This window comes from Anarhichas minor, unplaced genomic scaffold (assembly GCF_050575085.1).
Source record: "Anarhichas minor isolate MPS153535 unplaced genomic scaffold, ASM5057508v1 ptg000004l, whole genome shotgun sequence".
In the NCBI taxonomy this organism is placed as follows: Eukaryota; Metazoa; Chordata; class Actinopteri; order Perciformes; family Anarhichadidae; genus Anarhichas; species Anarhichas minor.
This window is the reverse complement of record NW_027466450.1, coordinates 13,104,903-13,125,686: the sequence shown is the minus strand read 5'-3', so window position 1 is coordinate 13,125,686 and position 20,784 is coordinate 13,104,903. Positions and strand designations below refer to the sequence as shown.

The window sequence follows — 20,784 nt, the reverse complement described above, 5'->3', positions numbered from 1 at the left end:
CTAAAAGCTCCAACACAACATTACTTTGATGATGTAAATCAGGGAAATATTTTCAGTTTTATTATTGAGTTTGACATATTTGAACACTTTACATCTGCCATGACCCAAACATTGTCTGCTTCTCATATTTAGAAACAAACCAATTCAAAAATATATTCTGCAGTAGAAACATCTGCCAAATTCATCTGCCACATTATTCCCATCATAAAATCTCCATTAGTAGGTAGCATAGTGAAAAATATCCACAGCAATGTAGGCAAAGCCACTATTTAGTCAAGATGTGGCACGATATGCTGCACTGCAGACCACAGAAATGATCACAATTCTATTCCAGGTAAACTTTTGTTGTGCATTTTGAAGTTATACCTTTCTTTTTTACCTTAGCCGTACCACAGAGCACCTTTCGCTCCTCACTGGGTCAGATCTGGATCCACTTTCCTCAATGAAAGCCAGAGGAAGGAGGAGCAAGCAATCTGATTGGTTAGACTGTGTAATAAACTGAGTTGATGGGTAGTCGGACAGAGGCAGAGAGGAAGTGCCTAAAGGTATTTGGCAGAACGTAAACAACAGCAGTTATTGGATTGTCACGATAGCTTCCACACTACAGCGCCTGAGGAGTGTGTGTGAGTGTGTGTCTGTGTTGACACAGTTGCTTTTATGGGGACTCACTTATTATTTAGGGCAAAAATTGGTGAGGTAAATTGTTAATATTTAGGTTAAAATGTGTTTTTTGGTTAAGCTTAGGTTTGATGGATCGAAGTCAATGGAGGTAGGGTTTAACAACAGCAAAACTATATCAAAAACATCCATTTTCAAACTCTCACACAACTCATGCACTATTTATTCATAAAATGGTGTTTTGATATAGTTTTGCTGTTTTTAAACGCAGACCCCGTTGCCTTCACTTTATCACGATTTCTTCCTTCGCCGTGCATGAAGGCATGCAAAAAACATTTTCCTTAAGAATTCAAGTGAGTAATTGATATACAAATGGTCGTTTTTGAGGGTGAAGTATGTCTTTAAGGTATCTTTAAGGTTGATGAAATGTCCTCCTAAGTGACAAAAATAGGTGCTGGGAGTGTGTTCGAGAGTTAACGTGCGTGCAGACAAGCTGCCCTGCATTTGTGAGTAACCGTCCAGCCTGCCTCACTGCATTCACATGTGTGTGTGTGTGTGTGTGTGTGTGTGTGTGTGTGTGTGTCTGGAGAGTTCTGGGTCACCATAACAGCTGGGGGCACACTGCCTAGACAGTGAATGTTGATTGGTGGCTGTGTTCCTATTGGCTGGAATTTTACTACAGTATCCATAGTGACAGAGCTGTAAACAAAAACAAATATGGCATGTCTATGTATTTTTGTGTTGAAGTATTTTTTGGGTTTGCCCAAGTCCATCATTTTGATGCCTGTTATGCGTGCAGAAGGTTTTTTTTCACCTGTTTGTGCCAATGCATTATATGTCCTTTTACAAGCTGTTTATTTGTTCTTTATGTTCTGCAAACGTGACTCTATAATGGACACGATGCACATGTACGCTTCTGAGTTGTAGGTTAATGTTTTTCATGGTAGATCTGTGTTTCTGCACATGTATGCGTGTCCGTCCAGACTGTTCATCTTTGAGGCGTACAGTAATTAGGACACCCAGAGCATGGGGGACAATCTCCTCTAACACGCACGCACACACACAAACCTTCTCATTACTCCGAAACACAGACCCCAGTAACAGGAATGGATTGTGGCAGAGAGACAACATTTTCAGTAAAAAAAATACATTGATAAATCCCAATTTTCTCAAAGACGAAACATAAAACAAAGAACTGTAAAAATGAAATTTGACAATATAAAAAAAAAATTGCTGATGTGCCAGAAAACTATTCTCTTCAGCTGCCTCTCTCCTTGTTTCCCCCCCCCCCCCCCCCCAATGTTCTTTGTGTCTAGCAGTGAGAAGCCGTGTAAATACACGAGAGGACAGACTTTCCGACTTCCTTTTAGGTTAACCAGAACAGAATGTGCATGGGTGGCACAAATAAATACATATTTAGACAGTTCACCGTGAGGCTCAACAGTATAACACACACACACACACACACACACAAACATACAGACACCCTGACAAACACACAAAATCTAGTCACCCACATAACCAGACGTTCTGCTGCACCTTCCAGGATAACAAGATCTTGTTAACAGTATGGCAACAGCTTGAATGTTCCAAATGGCTCCATTATTACTGCCAGGGAACACTGGGCACACAAATACACTCATACATACAAACACTAAGTTACACAAACAGACAAACTAGAGGAAGTCCAGTACATGCTAATGTATAATTTATCAATCAAAACGGCTGTCCTTACAAGTAGTTGACGGTAACGAGGTAGGAATCCCTCTAAATAGAATTGTACTGCCCCAAAAATTGTTCACATTGAAGTGACAAAGACCTCTAGTGGCCTGTAGCAGAAGTGGAGGGTTCAACAAAACGGCGGACTTTAACACAGGCGACCGCGGTTAATGATAGTCAAAGTCTCACCAAAACCACAACGTTCCCCAACATTACCAAGTATGTATTTCAACCCTGAACCTAACCAAGTCATTTTTGTGTCTATACCTATACCTAACCTTAATCAGGGCGTGAAAAGCTGATTTATTTTTCAGCAAATTATGTCATCATGCCGATGCGTTATAAAGCTGTGGTAGTGTGAAATATCTTTTGTGTAGTTCCACCGTTGTTCATGTTTAAATCTCTATTTAAAGGACTGCATGCTCTTCTTTGAGCAAATTGTACCAGTCTTGGATTTACAAAACCCTTTCAAAACCAATTACAAACTTAAAACCGTGAAAACAATTAAAGATGTTTTGCTTTGTTTGTAAAAAATGTTACACGTGACATATTTTTTTATACATTTTTTATAAACAGCAGTAATGTACAAAAATTGTGAACCAAACGTTTGCGATGAATTACAAACTACTGTAAACATAAAGACTTCATCTAAACGCTTCCCATGAAACTGCCGTAACAGTGTTTCATCTTTTATGTACGGTATGTTGTAGAAGGTCATACGTCTAAAATCAATTAATTGATCCACAAATCTCTCTCTGTCTTTCTCTCTCTCGGGTGCTAGGGTGTGAACACTGACACCCTTGTTGTTTTCAAGTCCATCAGGTGGACTGTGTCAAGCACAAAAGAAACACACACACGGGAAATCCCAAAAGGCTGGTGCCAGAGTGAGAAACACCGACAACCGCACGTGTTGTGTTAGTAACCTCAGCCCTCTGTGTGTTTGTGTGTGTGTGTGTGCGTGCGTGTGTGTGTGTCTCTCAGGGGAACAGGGCTCAGGACTCAATTAAGAGGGTATGTGTGGAATGCTTTCAGGGGGAACGGGACAAGATGGCTGTGGGGCCGACACTATGCGCCCCTCTGTCTCACTCGCCCTTGATCTCAATTGGTCTCACTTTGGCTGACCCATGGCAGCGTGAAGGGGAGCCATGTCAGGCTCTCACACACACATACATATATACACACACACACACACACACACACACACACACACACACACACACACACACACACACACACACACACACACACAAAGTGCCATAAAGGGGAGAGATGTCTCGCCTGGACAGTCTAAAGGGCTCTCAGGGGTCCTCTGCTGTGTCTCTCGTCTCTTTCTCTCTGTCTCCCATGACACCATGGAGATAAACGAGGCTTGGTCACCTAATGAAGCATGTTGAGTCCTCAATGAGTAGCATGTAATACAGTTACTAATAGCCTTTTCGTAAAGGTGCAATCTGAAGGTGCTTATAAAATCAACTTTTTGTGTCCTCTTAAGACACTGCATTTTGTTTTCCACAGTTACTTCAGTTGTTTCATCGACTGCCATTTCCGTTTCTGGGGATAGTAACTGCAAAGAGCTTACATTGATACACTTTGGTAACTGGGAATAGCTACTGATAGCTATGGGGGAAACAAAAACGCCTCTTAGGTATAGCCTCTTCCTGTTTTGGTTGCGCAATGGTTGATGCAACCAATAGGCTTAATTTTCCTGCGAGATGGTACCCGGTGGCAGACAGAATTGCAAAGTGAAAGCCTTGCAGCTGGATTCCTGTGATAACACGAGTAGTTTAGGTGTGTGTGAGATGACACGGAGAAGTGACCGTTCATTCAAAATAACAATGACGAGGTTAGCATAGATGCTACAATAGCATCAGTTGTAACTGAAGAGTGTTTCTTCATTGAAAGAAGAGCAAAGAACAACATTAATGGCTTTTCTCGATGGAAAAGATGTCTTTGCTCTTCTTCCGACTGATTTCGGGCAAGTGTATGATTGACAGATGGTTCATCCAATCACCTGCCAGTTTCCAATGATGCCTTCTCAGATGGTTCGATGTAACAAACTATCTGGCATGTCAGGTTAAGGCTTATAGGGAACCAAACTAAACGTCCATGGTGTCAATATTCTACAGCCATTACATTGTGCAAAAGTTAAAGCAAATAAACGTTTCTATTGCCACTTTAAGTCTGTCCATGTGTTGTGGTAATTTACAGGGATTCTGAAAATATAGACGTTAGGTAGAGTATCACTATTGAAAAGGAAAACTTTTCCAAGCCACATTAAAATGTCACATACTGGGGCATGACTATCACCTTGTCTGTATCAAAAGTATCAAAAGCGACATCCACTTACCGGTTTTGAAGATTTCGTAGCGCAGTGAAAAGCCCGCCCCCTGGTGGGCGTAGTCCGAAACAAACTTGATGTGGAGTGAGGGCCCGGACGATATGATTGGTGCAGGGGCGATGTTGCTGCAGTGCTTCCCCAGTAGGTCGGCCGTCTCCGAGTTCCCATCATGGATCTCTACATAGTCGTACCTGCAAAAGACAAACAAATGGCATTGAATAGCAGCACGTGAGATTAACAGCACGTCCAAACGGTGAACGCAAATATAATTTTCTGTGAAATGCAATAACACAGGGGCATTAATAACCTACAGTGCTAAATATCTACTCCAGTCCATGCTTGATGTACAGACATTTAATTCGTCTACTGATGAGATGTTTAGTGGAAGAGTGGAGACGAGACTTTAATTTGAGGAGGAGGAAATTGTTAAATCTTTTCAAGCCGTTTTGCCTCTGATGTTATTCGTTTTTTTTTCTTTATTAGTTTTTTCCTCTGGCAGGCACATCACATTGGTTTTGGCAACAAAACGGAAGCAATGAGCGAATTTGCTTGCATCCATCAGTGGCTAGAGGGACTTCTGAAAGCACAGTTACTATCAGCAGAAGCATCGGGCGTCATTACAATTCAAATGAATGCAGCAGAAGACATTGGCAGTTCACAGATGGTGGAGGAAGAAAAGAACCACCTGCGTGAGGCAGAAAGAGAAAGAGAAACCGTTTTAAAATTCAATAACTGCACTGTAATCGAGTGATTATATACCCCAACTGCTACGGGCTTCATGGTCAACAGAACACCATTTTATGGATTATAACTATATTATAATACAAACAAAAGGAGAGTGTGACTGTAAGATGACGTGCTTCCCTTCAGCTTGCATGAGGAAACAGTGGTGTCACATGTGTGCTGAACTTTAGAAATTCATGAGAAAACCGATTCCCAAATGTTTCTCATTTTTTTAAAGTGAATTAGAAGTTTCATGATCTTAAAGCAAGGCAATGCAATACTTTAAGAAGGACTGATAGGTAAACAAGTCTTGCATTGTGCATGAAAATATATATATAAAACAAGAAAATGTGCTTCACTTAGTTGCTTTATGTCACACGAGGGCCAGAGTCAGACTGTGAGAGCTTTTTGAACTACGGATGCACCCTACTTACAGCCTTTGATGCTAGAAAAGGATTAACCTAGAACAAATGACTCTAGTTTACATCTTTGCCCAGGTCTAATTCAATAATGTTTGTAACTCAGCCTGGGGGCCTTCAGTTCTCAGAGAAATTCAAGGGCTGTGCTGAAATATAACTAACCATGTTGGTACTAAATGAAGGAATAGATGTATTATGATTAACATGGATTCCTCAGTACACAAAGATTAAACTCAGGTTTGTGGGAATATAACTGGCATTAAAGTAACAATTGTCCTGTCATATCACATCAAGTGCTGCAACTTGTTTATAGTTCTTTTCATACAAAAGCCATGATTCAAATCGGAATTTCCCTAAAGCTACAGACAGAAAGACTGCATGTGACTCTCCTTTCATCCATAACGGGAAGGTTCTGAATCTATTCTTATTCCCATTTTTTTCATGTTTTCTGACCACACATGTCAGGACCTGTCTCCGGACCCACAGAAGTTGCCTCCGTGAGTGTTGCCTCCGTGTCTGGATACCAAAGACACACCTGCCTGGCTCTGAAATAGCTTCCCGGAAAGAAATTCCTTGAGCAACTTTTGTTTGACTCCGAGTTAAGTGACTTAAATTTCAATTAGGGTTTCTCTTATGGCTGGACTCTATTTGCACATCTTCGTCCATCATATTGATCAGTTCTGACCACAGGGCCTCTAATTGCTCTAATATTGAGCGTTCTACATTTCTCTAAAGTAATCAAATGGACATGCCTCAACCTTAAGGAACCCAAAGCATCTTGTCTTTTCCATACAGTTTAAGAGATATTATACTTTAAGTACAACATTTATTGACTTTTCAAAAATACCATAAACCAGCGACAGAAGGCCAGTGACTCAACAGATGAAGTTCCATGTACAATAGAATGACAGTACTACTACTAAGCTTAAAAGGATATTTCAGGCACTAGGATTTATTCCCTGGGCACTCCAAACCCCAGCCCTTAAAGGTGCGATAAACAGGATTGGGAGCATTTCTATTGCCTCTCATGGCGAATGCTGAGCAGGTGGCTCGCAGTTACCAATGCTAACGACGCCAACAGTGTTTACCTGAGGGGGAACTGGAGGGTGAATGCTACGCTTCTGTGATGACGCCTTGGTCGGGACGGTGTGATAAGCTTTATTCGGCGTATGAGAGCCGTGCAGAGCGGAGGCCGTGAGCTAGTGAGTGGGGCACGTTCGTGTGCACTAACATGCACAAACAGCAGGCGCGACCGGCCAGGCTATGTCAACAAAGCAAGGAGAAGCTCGTATTACAACACACACAGAGGGACATAACTCCACTATATCTTTACATAGCAAATTGTTGTTTGCTGCTATATTAATGCTTTAAATCCTGTATATTACCAATAACCATAACCAAAAAACCAAGTCTAAAACCTAAAGTTTTGTTTCTTAACTTTTAGGGACTAGCTTTTTGACCCCAAACGGGAGGTAAATCACCTTAATGTGTGAATATCATTTTGTCCCCAAAATGGTGATTACTATAATACAGATACACCGCAGACAAAAGCAGCAGATTCAACAGAACCCCCATAGCTTTATAAAAGGCTGTCAAGTCACAGATGATAACTCTATTGTGCATAGACACAATGTGATGCGTGTGTGTGTTGCTCTGGTTCTCACCGTACATGCGCTTGCAGTTTGTGTCTCTGTCTGTGTGTGTGTGTGTGTACGTTTCCTGTGATTTTCTGACAGGTGAGCAAGCTCCTGACATAATGAGGGTCATACACCTCCCACTCTCACATCATGCTTTGTGTCTGCTTTGCGTGGAACTATAACACCACAGTTATGAGGCAAGCTGTCACTGCACTGTGAGCGTTGTGTGTGTGCATCTGTGTGCGTGTTTGCGTGTGCCAGCATACGTGTGTATGTGTCGCAGTTCCTGTCATATTTTCCCAAGAGAACGCCTCATCCCGGCGACAGTTTCCTCCTCCTCTTTTGTGAAATGACAACTTTGTTTAACGGCTACTCGTGGATCCTGACAAGATCTCCTTTTCTTCCTCCTCCTGGCTCACTCTTCCCCTGATTATTTGTCAGTGTTTTAATTTCCAACGCTGTCTTTTTCCCCAATCATTCTTTGACTCCTTCCTTTTCTCCCTCTGTCCCCTTTTCCTCTTGAGCGTTCTCTTATGTGCTGTCAGACGCATAACCTGTGGCCAAGACCCAACGGGTGGGTGAGAGGTGGAAGAGATGAGGGAGAGAGAGAGAGAGGATGTTAGAATTTGTGAATATTTGAATTTGAAACTACTCTTTATTAACAAAGCTGAGAGGATGGATGGATAGATTAACTTGACAGTTACATAGACTCTGACAGTTCTTGAGCAGACTCCTAAAATCAGTTTTCCTTGTCCACACAAAAAAATGTGATGCTGGCCTTTTTTTTACAGATTACAGGCTGTTGAGGATAGCTCTGTTTTTGGGGTGCGGCAAAAATAAGAGAAACAGATTTCAAACTCAGCCGGCACAGTGTGGACTTAGTCAGAGAGAGAACATGACACTGCATTCACCCTGCCAGCTCCTCCCCTCGGACAGACAGAGACAGGTGTCCCCTCCATCCCTTCCTCCCTCGCTACAGCCTGAAAGACGTACACAGACACTTCTAAGTCAGCAGACACGCACGCGTACGCAAGAGACCTGCACAAACACACAAACTTTCTGTCTCACACATAAACACACTGGTTCACACACAGAGCCTGTGGCCATGCACTCAGATGGATACGGAGGAGTTTGAGGTTTCCTAAAATCTGTCTCTGTGTAGGAGGAAAAAAGCTTCTAACAAGCTGTTTAATCCCATCATCATCAGCAAGAGGACTTAAAGCTGAATAAAACAATTGACGTCATGATTCAGGTGTGCTTGTGTGTGTGTGTGTGTGTGTGTGTGTGTGTGTGTGTGTGTGTGTGTGTGTGTGTGTGTGTTTTGGGGTAGGGCTGTTTCATGAGCGAGAAAGCTCTCCAAAGTCTGTCTGACGTGAACCAAGGAAAAGGTTTGGCTACAGATGCACTTCCACCCCTCCTCCCTTCTGCCTTGGTCTTAATTGCTTTTCACACGTTCTCTCTCTTTCTCGCTCTCTCTCTTTAGGTCTGGAGTTGTCTTCTTACACCTGCACATTTCTTTCAAACATCAGGGGTAGACAGAGCGTCTACAGTCACACACAGACACACACACACACACACACACACACACAGACACTAATAAGAGCTGACAGCAGGCCAGACTTGTAGTAATGTGTGTCAGCGTTTTCACGCTGTTGAAAAAAAGAGATTGAAAGTCCCTTAAAAACTTATGTCATAAATTGTGAATTGGTCTAAATGAAAATGTATCGTGTGTGTTTCTTTGTCTTACTTTCCTTTATGCTTGTGCAGCAAATACAGGGAAGGTCCAAGCCAACTTTGAACTGAACTGATTAAACTGAAGTTGCTCGACAATCAGCTAAGAACACAGTATGAAGTTAATTATGAGTTCAAGAGAGTCACTGGAATTTGAAATGAATGTTTAAACAAACTGATTTACTGTTGTCATTCAATCACACACTACAGCAGAGGTCGCTGCAGACGCACCTGGTGGAGATCTGCAGCACCTTTCTAGTTATTATATGTTTAGTTCAGGTTTTTGTTCTCAACTTCGCCATCTGCTCATTCACATTTCGCAGAAAGAGATGTACACATCTCTGTCGGGACAAGAACAATTCTGGGTGGTGGATTCAGCCGAGTTTTCTCTGACTGTTCAAAGATGCTTCCAGCTGCGCTGATAATTCCCTTAAGGCATGACACTAGGCTCCAGTTCAGCTGCTGCTACTGATGTTCCTCACTTGCTCCTATATACATCCCTGGAGACAAGGAATCTCAAACACTACACATTCACAAGTAACCATTATACAGTATTTGAAACACAGAGCCTGAAAGAGAATTCTAAATGTTCACAGACGTAGCTTAAACACCAAATCCGAGCTAAGGGAGCCTCTTGCATATTACTACTGAATTATGAATTAGGAGTCCGTACAGTCATCGTAGCTATTGTCTCAGACTAGAATGTGGTCTGTACTAATCTACCATTTTCATTAGTACCCAATTTAATCCACAGGAAGTGAATCAGTGTTTGCATGGACCCTGCACCACTAATATTGTGTGTTTTAATTTGCTATGTGTTAGTTCAAATGTATGAGTACATGAGCCACACGCTCACCCTCTGTATAAATAGTATGTTCATATACCTGTGTAGGAAAAGCAGCCGTAGTCAGTCTGTCACTGAAGCAGTTAATAGAGAGTGACTGACTTCACTGTTATCAAGTAATAGGCCTATTACTGCAGACAGATGGACAGTGTGTGTGTGTGTGTGTGTGTGTGTGTGTGTGTGCACGTGTGTCCGGCTGTAGTCTCCAGGACAACCAATCGATTCCTCATTATGGCTTTAACACACATTGATCAGGGTCAGTCCTTCAAACATGCACACATAAACACACACACACACGCACACAAGAAAACACACTAACACACATGCACACACACACACACACACACACACAAACACACAGTCATTACAGTAACAGACATTGATCAGGCAGACCTTCAGGGCCTCAGGGAGTGTCTGTAAATCAGACTACTGATATTATCATCATTACCTGAGTGTGTGTGTGTGTGTGTGCGTGTGTGTGTGTGTGTGTGTGTGAGAGAGTGGATTTCCTAAAATCCACCTTGGAGCTGAACAAATCTTCAAATTTCAAACCTTTCTCTGTAACCCCAGGTTTGTGTCAAAGTCACTCTCTATTTGCGAGGTAGTGTCCATGTCATGTACACTAGTCTGTACCCAGAATGCAATGCGCTGCATTTTTTTGATGTTGAGATTGCCGGTGTGCAACGCAAAATGAAAATGATTAGCAAGTGTCAGACCTCTCAATTTTACTGCACACAGTTGAGTAAAGTGAATGAGTGATTTTGGACCAGAGCCCAGGTCTCTTAATAAACGGGGAGTGGTGTCGACTGCGCTGGAAACATTTTTAAGTGGCGGAGGATTTCTTTTTTATAACTTCCAATAGCGCGCAAATGTCTGAAGTTCATGCACTTTGAACAAACTGCGCCTCAAGTTGACTAAAGCTCCACATCAAAGCTGCTGTGGGAAGTGCCTGCTGGACTTAACTATCAACCACAAACATGAAGGACAACCTAGTACGTCTTGCTGCTGACCAGTCAGAGCTACTAAATCTCACAGACAGTAATTACCACAGCATAAGCATACGCCTGAAGTGAACTTTAACATTTGTAGTTTCATTTGTTTGAGTTATTGATTGCCTGAAGGGAATTGTTGTTATCACATGGTGCTCGCTGGCACACAAGTGATGTAATCTCTGATTTATGTTTCATAACATCAGCAAGACGCGTCTCCCCGAAACAAATGAGGCGATGCGATCGTGATCACGACTGTATAAAAGCACGGTTTGCATCCCTGTTCAGGCAGCTAAAAGGAACTCTGATTCATCATGAACCTAAACTGTGTTGTAAGGCACATCTGGGTCCTACGGTGTTCTCCTTCCTCCTCTCTCCGTAGCTTTCTAATAACATTGTCTCTCCGCGTTGTGCTAGGGATGCTTGTCTGGACGCGTGGCTCTCCTGCTGGTAGAGTCGCTGTGATGCTAATTCAAACATGCAGGCAGCTGCTAAATGCCCACAGCTGGTAACCGAACACTGTCACAGCAAATGCTGTTCCTCTCTCTGTCATATAGCCTCTTCATCTTTCCCCCCCCCCCCCCCCCAACTTTCTCTAGTTTCCCCTTCTGCCCCGAGGCCATTGTCACATCACATCACTCTACCTTTTGCTCTCATCTTGGCCATGTACCCAAGACTTCCACCTGCCTGTCGGGTGTGTCTATACGTGTGCATATGATCAAATATTCACAATATAATATATCACAATGTATGTCCTTTACAGGTATGTGTTACAAGGTTCACATATACTTGCGGGTTACTGAGAGAGGAGAATTGAAAAAGAAAAGAGAGGATGAAAAGAAAGGAGAAGAGAAAAGAGGGAAGAGAAGGGAGAAGAGTTGAGGACAGAAAATAGATCTAGCATGAAGTTAAATGATTGATTGAGGCAGAGTAGAAAGACAAGGTCTAAATCATTAGTGAAACCATTATCGTTGACTGCAGCTTCTCTGTCATATAAATCACTTCTTAACTCACTGCTTTACTCCACACTTATTGTGTAAGCCACATAACCGTGAAACTGCCTACGTGCCTGTCTGCTTGTGGTGCTTTCATGAGTTTATTTGAGAGCCCCAAAATGATCATACCTCCGTGTGTGCATTTGTACTCTTGTTTATTCAAGCGCATATGTGAGCCTTAGACTGTGCGCGTGTGTTAATATTACAGAGAGCATCTGACTTGGTGTGATATGAGGTAAAGGAAGACGGGAGAGGGTGGATAATGTGGAGGGGATGACAATAAGAGAGAGACATATAGAAAGGGGATTTAAGTGATGGATAGACAGAGGCTGGAGGATAAAAGAGGATAAAGACAGATATATGCTGAAAGAAAAGTCTATGAATGATAAAGAGAGAAGAATATGTGCATTTTAAAGAGGGAGACAAGGGGAGGAGAGGAGAGGGAGATGAGGAAATAAGAGGGGAAGGAAGACAGAGTGTGGCATTTGGCTCTCTGCCTGTGTTTTCTCATATGCAATGCTGAATAATGAAAGGATTGGCACACTAAGAGGGGGTGACGGTGAGGAGATGCGAAGGAGGGAAGGGAAGGGAAGGGAAGGGAAGGGAAGGGAAGGAAAGAAGGGGAGACATTAGATGGAAGAGATTGAAGAAGAGGAAGCCGGGAGGAGAGGAGAGGTGACGAAGAAACAAGCGGGCAGGGAGGCAGAGGGAAAAGGAGGTGGGAGAGAGGAAGAGCAGATGAAATATGATAGATAGGGTCCATTGGGCAGTGGTGAGGGGGCGGGAGAGGTGAGGAAGGGTGAGACGAATGGAGGGGAGAGGAGAGGGAGAGAGCCAGGAGGAAAGAGGAGAGGAGGTAGCTGTCAGGATGATTTGAGCCTGCCCTCAACGGACCCTGACGCTGCACTTTTCCCTTTGCAGCTGTGTGTGTGTGTGTAGGTGTGTGTGTGTGTGTGTGTGTGTGTGTGTGTGTGTGTGTGTGCATGTTCTTTTCAAACACTCCAAATAGAGATCTTGCTTTGTGAGACAGAGCAGTGCAGTGAGCTAAGAGGAAAATGTGAAGCAGACAACGAACTACTGCTAAGTAGTGAACACTTTAAAAAAAAAAAGGATTTTGTAGCAGTTCTTTGACCTTAACTATCTTGGCAGTTGCCACATGGACGAGATGAATCTGCATCATAAATAATTTAAGAGAGGTGCTTTACTCTCTTCCAAATTCTAATACATTCTTGAAAAAACTCCAAAAGAAAAGGAATACATATACAAATTGTCAGAGGACTGGACTTGTTGCTGTGCAGAGACTTAAAATGTTGACGTCTTAGTTTTATTTGCAGGGTTGAAGAAATACTTTCAGATTTAGAAAAATACAGTTATTTGCTAAGAGTTAGAGGAGAGGATCGATACCGTTCTCTCACATGAGAGTGAATCAATCTTCACATCTAACTCTTGGCAAGAAAGCAAATAAGCATATATCCCCAAATATCAAACTATTCCTTCCAGTTGTTGACTAAACCTAAAAGTGAACGTGATTGTGGTTGACAGAGTTGTGAGAGACTTTTCCAGTGCAAACACGTACTCTCATGATTCTCCTCAGAGCACACTGAAGTTGGAGGCTAAGGTGTGTTAACTAATAAAAGTCACACCAAACATAAGGCTCAGTCAGATTAAATTAGGTTCACATTTCTTTGAACAGTTGCAGACTTCAGAACTTTTATCAACTGTGACTGCAAATAAAGGTGGATGCAAAAACAAAAAGAGTATGGTTGTGAACTGCATACCCACACAGAGTCTCCTCTGTCTGTGTACCGGTCCATCATGTGGTTTGGATCTACACAAACGCCACAGCTGCAGTTGTTGGGTGACGACTGAGACCCGCCACCAGTGACGGACTAATGCGGTACCATGGTCACCAGTGACGGACTAATGCGGTACCATGGTGCCTGTCATGTGAAGGGAAATGGGAAGTCACGGTGAGTCGTGATTGGCCACGGCTTTACTGATCTTAGCAGGGGCACGGCCTTCCTTTTCATCCCTCTCGCTCCCTCCAGCTGTCTCGTCACACTTAAAATTGCTACTGTATATGAATCTTAATGAAAACATCTCTCTCCGTCCGACCACCTCCACATCGATTTTTGCCTGCAGAGCCAGCAGAGTGCTTGACAAAATGTGATATGTTATAGATTACAGATTACCATCTTAAATTGCAATCAGGATCACAATAGATTAGATTGCTCCAACGTAGTGACATAATAAAACCACCCCTGCCTGACCGGGGCATGCAGATTCATAACAGCACTGTTTCTTTGTGTGTGTGTTGATAAATGACTTTCGTGCAAGACGGCTGGAACCGTGTGATGAGTTTTTATTATGCGACACAGAGGAACCATATTGCCTCTTCATAATGTAGTCTTTGTCTACAAACACAGATGACTCCTTCGCCTCAACAAGATGAGTGTGTGTGTGTTCTCCGCTCCACAAAGTGAGGATTAACAGCTGTTTTCATATTAAATCAATCTGATGATTTGATTAAGAAAAAGGTGAAGCTAGAGGTTGTTGCTGACAATCACTGGGTGACCATGTACCCCCCCGCAGACACACACACGCACCCTCTGCTTCTTCTCCTTGGCCTCTTTGCCCTCTGAACCCAACAGCTCAATTTCAGCCCACCACAGACACACACACTGCAGGCGTTGGGCCCCTGCAGACTTAAATAGCTCTGCGCTGTAGGACACTTGTAAATAACAGCCTATTAGAGTTGAGTTGTTACCACCAACACTGCACATATCTCACTCTTACTGGCATGGTTTTACAATTACTTCTCAGAAAATGTAACTTGTCATGACTCGAAGCAAACTGAAACTAAGAGCAACCACAAACACACACATACTGTGTGTGTGTAGCATAATAAATAAATCAGAGCCTATTGTTTCTAGCAGCCAAACCAGATTTCATCCTCCTTGGAAACTACTGGACTTTAAATGGGTGTAAGAGAAAGAGGAAAGTAAGACCGGGGGGTAGAGAGAGAGAGAGAGAGAGAGAGACTACTAAAGCTGATCCGAGGATAAGAACTGCAGAGTAAAACTGAAAAATGACGAGGACAGGGAGACAGAGAAGTATGGTTTTCATTTCCACAGCACAGTACGAAAGTAAAGTAAAACAGTGCAGAGCGCAGCGGGCCTTTTCAACCTTTCAGCTTTTCAACAAACAGCCAGCCAGTGAAATATTGATGCTTCAATACCAACAAAGAAATGTCTGAATGATTTTTGGTACATCTGAGTGGGGAAATTCACCCATCTATAATTGATACAGCTAACTGGACGGGAAAGCACCGGAACAGAGAAATAATAGTACAACAAAGTGTAAGTGTGTGTGTGTGTGTGTGTGTGTGTGTGTGTGTGTGTGTGTTTCTGCCCTCTTTCCTGTGTCAGTGGGTTTGTATGTGGCTCTTTACGTTCATAGTACCCATTAGATTCCTGAGAGACAGTGGTCTCCTCTCTGGGCTTCTATGTGTAGGACGCATTCATACATGACAGTCCTACGAAGACGAGGAAAGGCCAGCAGTTTCTTTGAAGGCGAAAGACAGAAGACGTCGTAAAAACATTCAGATGTTTTTGTGTTTCGTCTTCAGCTTCGATAACTAGCTTCCCCGTCTCAGCATCTTCCCACATTTCTTTGAAAATTAAAAATGTCCTTCTGCACTCCAGTTGTTGATGAACTTATCCAATTGGTTTTACAATGTAAATGTTGGACTTCATATTGTTGTACTTTTGGTATAATTGCCAATTTAGAAGCTGCAGCCGTGACCATCTCTGGAAAATGGATCACATTTTTGATTTTTTTACACTTTCATAATGTGTTCACTTACATTTTTTGAACAGTGCTTGTGCTGGATCAGAAACCATTGCACATGTTGCCTCAAAAAGCCCAGTGAGACCGTTTTTAATGTTTGAATACTCTTTCATATTCCTCTTTAAAGTACCTTGTAAGCTACAAAAAAAGAGAAAGATTTTTACTATGATCACTCTTTCAGTAAGCTTAAATAGGATTCACGTCTAAGCCAGTCTGCCTGCATTCACCATGATTTCCCAGCATGCCTATTTTTCTTGATGTCTGTGGGCTGTATTTTCATTTCATGCTGCAGAACCGCCGGCCTTTCTTTCAGCTTTACCGTGAAACCAAAGCCAAACAGCTCAAAAACAATGGTGGACACCAAATCCTCTAATCTGTGTTAATTCTTCTAAAGTGTGAAAACCATCCTGGAACAGTAAATGTGTTGTGATTAGACTTTGATAATTAGAGACAGGGGGCGAGGGGGGTCCCAGAGTGATTATTATGGGATAGCTAAAGCCAGAGAAACAGGAGGAGAGTGGGCTGAAGTTCACTCTCGCACAGAGACAGGCTGGTGGAGGCAGAAGCTCCAAAGAGACAGCAAGAGAAGTTTGTAGTAAAAATTCCCAGAGTTGTAACATAACCTCTCTTTTTTAACTTTTTTTTTTTCTCCATAACCCTTAGTTTGCTGCCCATCCCATGCCTTTAAAACCTACCCACCCACCCATCCATCCATCCATCCATCCATCCATCCACCCATCCAGTCTTTACCTGCAGTCCAGTTTCTCTATCTCAAAGTGTGGGTTGAAGTTGAGGACGATGCGTTGTGAGGGCTCAGGTGCTGTGATGACCCAGCGACAGTTCTGGTGAGGTGGGTACTCCAGCGGGTAGCCGGGGGTGGTGATGTAGCCGGCATCGCTGGCATCTAAAAAGCCACCGCATGGCTTAGACGCTGGATGGGGAGAGAGACAGAGAAAGCGAAAATCACCATCGCTGTCTCACACACAAGTCAAGTTAATGCAGAAACATGTTTACTTTCTGCGGTCAATCGATCAGCTATTCCAGTGGGCCTTTTCGGTTATAAAGCTTGTTAACCTGAAGTCTAAATGTACACAAAAGGTCTAGAACCCGTGCACTATATCACCTTGTGTAATATGGAAATCTCCCTGTACACTGAAAGTGCCTGAAGCTTTGATCAAATCATTGAGAATGCTTAATATGTTTCCATTGGTTAATACACAAGTTTACACATCAGACAAAGGTCATTGATCTGTTTTTCCCAAAGTGATTAAATCAGCTACGACAAACAGATGGGAGAATAGAGGGCAGACTTTTGACTGAACTATTAGGGGGTGAAGAAATACATTACTATCGAAAGACAGAGAATATTTAATTGCAAAAAGAGACAACATAGAAGGACTGATCAGATAAACCTCCAATAACAATATGCAACAATAATAACTTCCCTCACAGCAGCAGACGTAAGTGTAGAATACCATCAACGCTTTTGCTTATCACGACTGACCAGAAGCACGTTCTCTACAAACTCTTTCAAATTATTGTTTTTTTTCTCACATATTTGTTCATTAAGCAGGATTTCACACCTGGGGAAATGTTCAACACTGATAAAATGCAGATAAGAGTTGTGTTTGCAGAGACAGGATATGAGAAACAAAGAAGAGTGTTGTCTATGTGGATGTAGTTCTGAAAGGTCAACTCAGCATCGCGGCATACAAAGAGTCCATTCTGACCCATGAAGACTGACACACTGACACACAGACACAGACACACAGTGGACGGGTCCTCCAGATGCCACAGCTACTGTCACAGAGCGGATCCACTTGTCAGCAGCCATAAGTCTGCGTCGTGTCACAAACAATGCCACTCATTCACTGCCGCAGATGTACACCCTGACATAGACGGGGTAACTCATGTATATCAGTGACACCCGACGGCATAACACACACACACACAACTCTACTGTATTACATCTATGGCATCTATTGTACACCACGCTGGCTGCCCTGTTTGATTGACTGTGCAGACTTTGAACATGAGCTGAACTTCTTCATTGTTTAACATCTGCAAAACTCAAGTTAAATCATCACGGTGTATACACTAAGTAACATTTTTGTTAAGTAGCCACCATCTGCCAGAAGGCCTCAAGAAACAAGGCTGTTTGTATCCTCAAATAACACTGCACCGATCAAATATAAGTATATAATATAATGACTATCGGTACTTACGGACAAATTACTTATTTTAGATATATCTCAAGTGTAATTTTGGTAAAGAGAGAAAAATAAAAACAAATGTTTTGTGGTATTTCCTTTGTTAAGGAGACCATTACTTTGAAAGAACTACTTTATTTGTAAAACTGCAAACTGTACGTTTTTTTATCTTTATTTTTATTCAACCTTGATTTTACCGGGATATTCCAATTAAGATTAAAAATGTCTTTCTTGAGGGTTTCCTGGCCAAGACGGCGGCATAAACAGAATTAAAACAAACAGCAGATGACATCGGTGGTCAAATAGTCCATAATCCTGTTTTTAAACTTGAATGTTTATAAAATAATCTAGTTTTGATGCGTAGCTCCAAACAAGATGAGGGCACAAAAACTTTAAAAGCACTTTCACCAAAGACGGTGCAGGTTTTGAGAAATGACGCACATTATTTAACCGCATGACCGGAGGTTGCAGCCACTGATAGTGTTAAGAGTCAGTAGAAAACATAGCAGATACAGTTTCAACAAATATTTTGGGCAAATGGTGAACCAGGTTATGCTGATAAAAACAGCTGTGAATGTCGGCCGCTTGCTGGGAAGAATTTGTCCGGTGAGCAACCCCTGAGATCATTTCCTGTTGATGAGAGGAAAAAACAAACACACAAACAAGCTCCTGACGGTCTATATATTATTATTTCAATCAGGGCTAAATGTCCCTCAGGAAACCTTCCTCATCATAACATCGAGAGAAAGAAACATTGTGTAACGTCTTGGTCTGTACCACCGCCTAGGCCGCTGTGCTATGTCGCCGTTTTATTTATTGCCCCTGTGCTGCTGAGTGGGGGGACATAGCCAAGTCAAACTACTCAGCAGAACACTACATATTTTAACACTATAAATAGACCGGCTACTGTAAACCTACTCTGAGAGGAGTCACACATGCAAACATTAACACACGCTGCATAAACACTTTATCGGACACCACATTCTAAATTAAAACATACATCTCAAATCTCTTCATTTTTTTTTAATCATGTCTGCAAACTGACTGACGCATACACACTCAAGAGTCAGGAAGGGAGGATTAGAGCGGAGGTCAATACACAGTAAACAAAGTGATTGACACTTTGGCATCTATATCTGGTGTCCGCCTCACGCTGCCTGCAAGCAATTCATGATCACCGCTCTGTATCGCGCTCTGCCTCCGTCCGTCTCTCCCTCCTCCGTCATGCTGTGAGCCAACTAGTCGTGTCTATCTCCTCCTATCGGTTTCTAATCTCCCTGGTGACATACGGTAATACAGGAGTAGAGTTACATGGCCTATGTAACCCAGCCAGACGCATTTTATCTCAGCACCACCTGGATTAGTGTTTAAACACTCTGGAATCTCACAGCAGCAGCAGCCAAACACCACTTTTAGCACACGGCGTAGCTAACTAAAATCTGGCATATGCGAGGGGTAAACATCTCGGGTTGTTAAAGAAATGTCACTGGTTATAACCAATTGCTTGGGAACTCATAATGCATACTTAGTTATTGTTAGTTAGTTGGGATAGGTCTGAAAATAAGAAGAAAGCAAATATGTTTTCATTAGATTCAGTCCCCAGATGAAACTCTGAGCTTTCAACCTACTTTCTGCCTCCTTAACACACCCGTGGGTAGAGGGGGCAGACACAACAACACGCGCCTCTCCTACGTTCACCTCTGGCGTGCAGCCGATAAAGACAGCACCTCCAAGTGTCTGATGAATAAGGCTGGTGTGATAGAGCGGCAGACACTCTGTGTGCGTGAAGTATTGTGTCTGCTCTGCTTTGAGGGTCTATCAATCTCCACACACACAAAGTCATTCAACGTTTATCACATCCAAACAGGGCAGGAAATGAGACACACTGAGGGGATGAGTGCGTGGATGACGTCACATCCTCCTACACGAAGCGCCACCAAAGACATTTTAAGTGAATTTGATATTCTTTGTTTATTTGGTTCATACACACACACACAAACACTATATATATATATATATATATATATATATATATATATATATGGGGAGGTTAGGCAACAAAACTACTTGGTTACGTGACAGTTAAATCAACGTTGACTTCCGGTTTTACGCGGGACACAAAGAACAGTCTCCTGGGTGGAAGTCTGGTGTTTTTGGATCCACCCATCCACCACAACCTCGTTACTCAGAGTTTGTCACTCTTTACACTACGTCACCTGTACGTACAAACTGCCGGAACAGAAGAGCCGCTATCAACATTTCCTCTGTCTCAGTTTGTCCGTCCCTCACAGAAAACACAAACACTTCCCTCCTCTTGACCCCAGACTTCACATTATGATCTTCAGACCACACTCACTCTCTCACACACACACACACACACACACACGGAATAGAGCAGTAAACGGTGCTAAGCAGTCAAGCAGGGATATAAGACAGGTCACTGCATTATTTATGTCCCTCCACCACGTTTAGTATTGCATCCTGATAACACCTATTCAGCAACTTTTCCCCACATGTGCATACCTCAACAGAGATGCATCCATACAGAAATGTAACAAAAACTTGCATGCACAGCACCATGCACACAGGGAGGCACACAAACTATCACACACAGTCGCAAACAAGGAGAAAAACACGCACAAGCTTGGAACCGCTTTGAGAAATTGAACTAGAGACTTGTTTGTTGTCCCCAAATGCGAATTGCCTGACCTT

The 20,784-nt window shown here is 42.6% G+C and overlaps 1 protein-coding gene across 1 annotated transcript in view; it reads right to left on the bottom strand.

The window, feature by feature from the left end:
• Positions 1 to 20,784, bottom strand: part of LOC142969648 (neuropilin-2-like) — a 91,114-nt gene that overhangs the window by 61,955 nt on the left and 8,375 nt on the right. Inside the window, exons 2-3 of the mRNA XM_076109654.1 lie at positions 16,613 to 16,793; positions 4,685 to 4,866 (exon numbers count right to left, since the gene is read on the bottom strand). Of these exons, the coding sequence (XP_075965769.1) occupies positions 4,685 to 4,866; positions 16,613 to 16,793 (363 nt within the window). The remainder of the gene's footprint in view (positions 1 to 4,684; positions 4,867 to 16,612; positions 16,794 to 20,784) is intronic.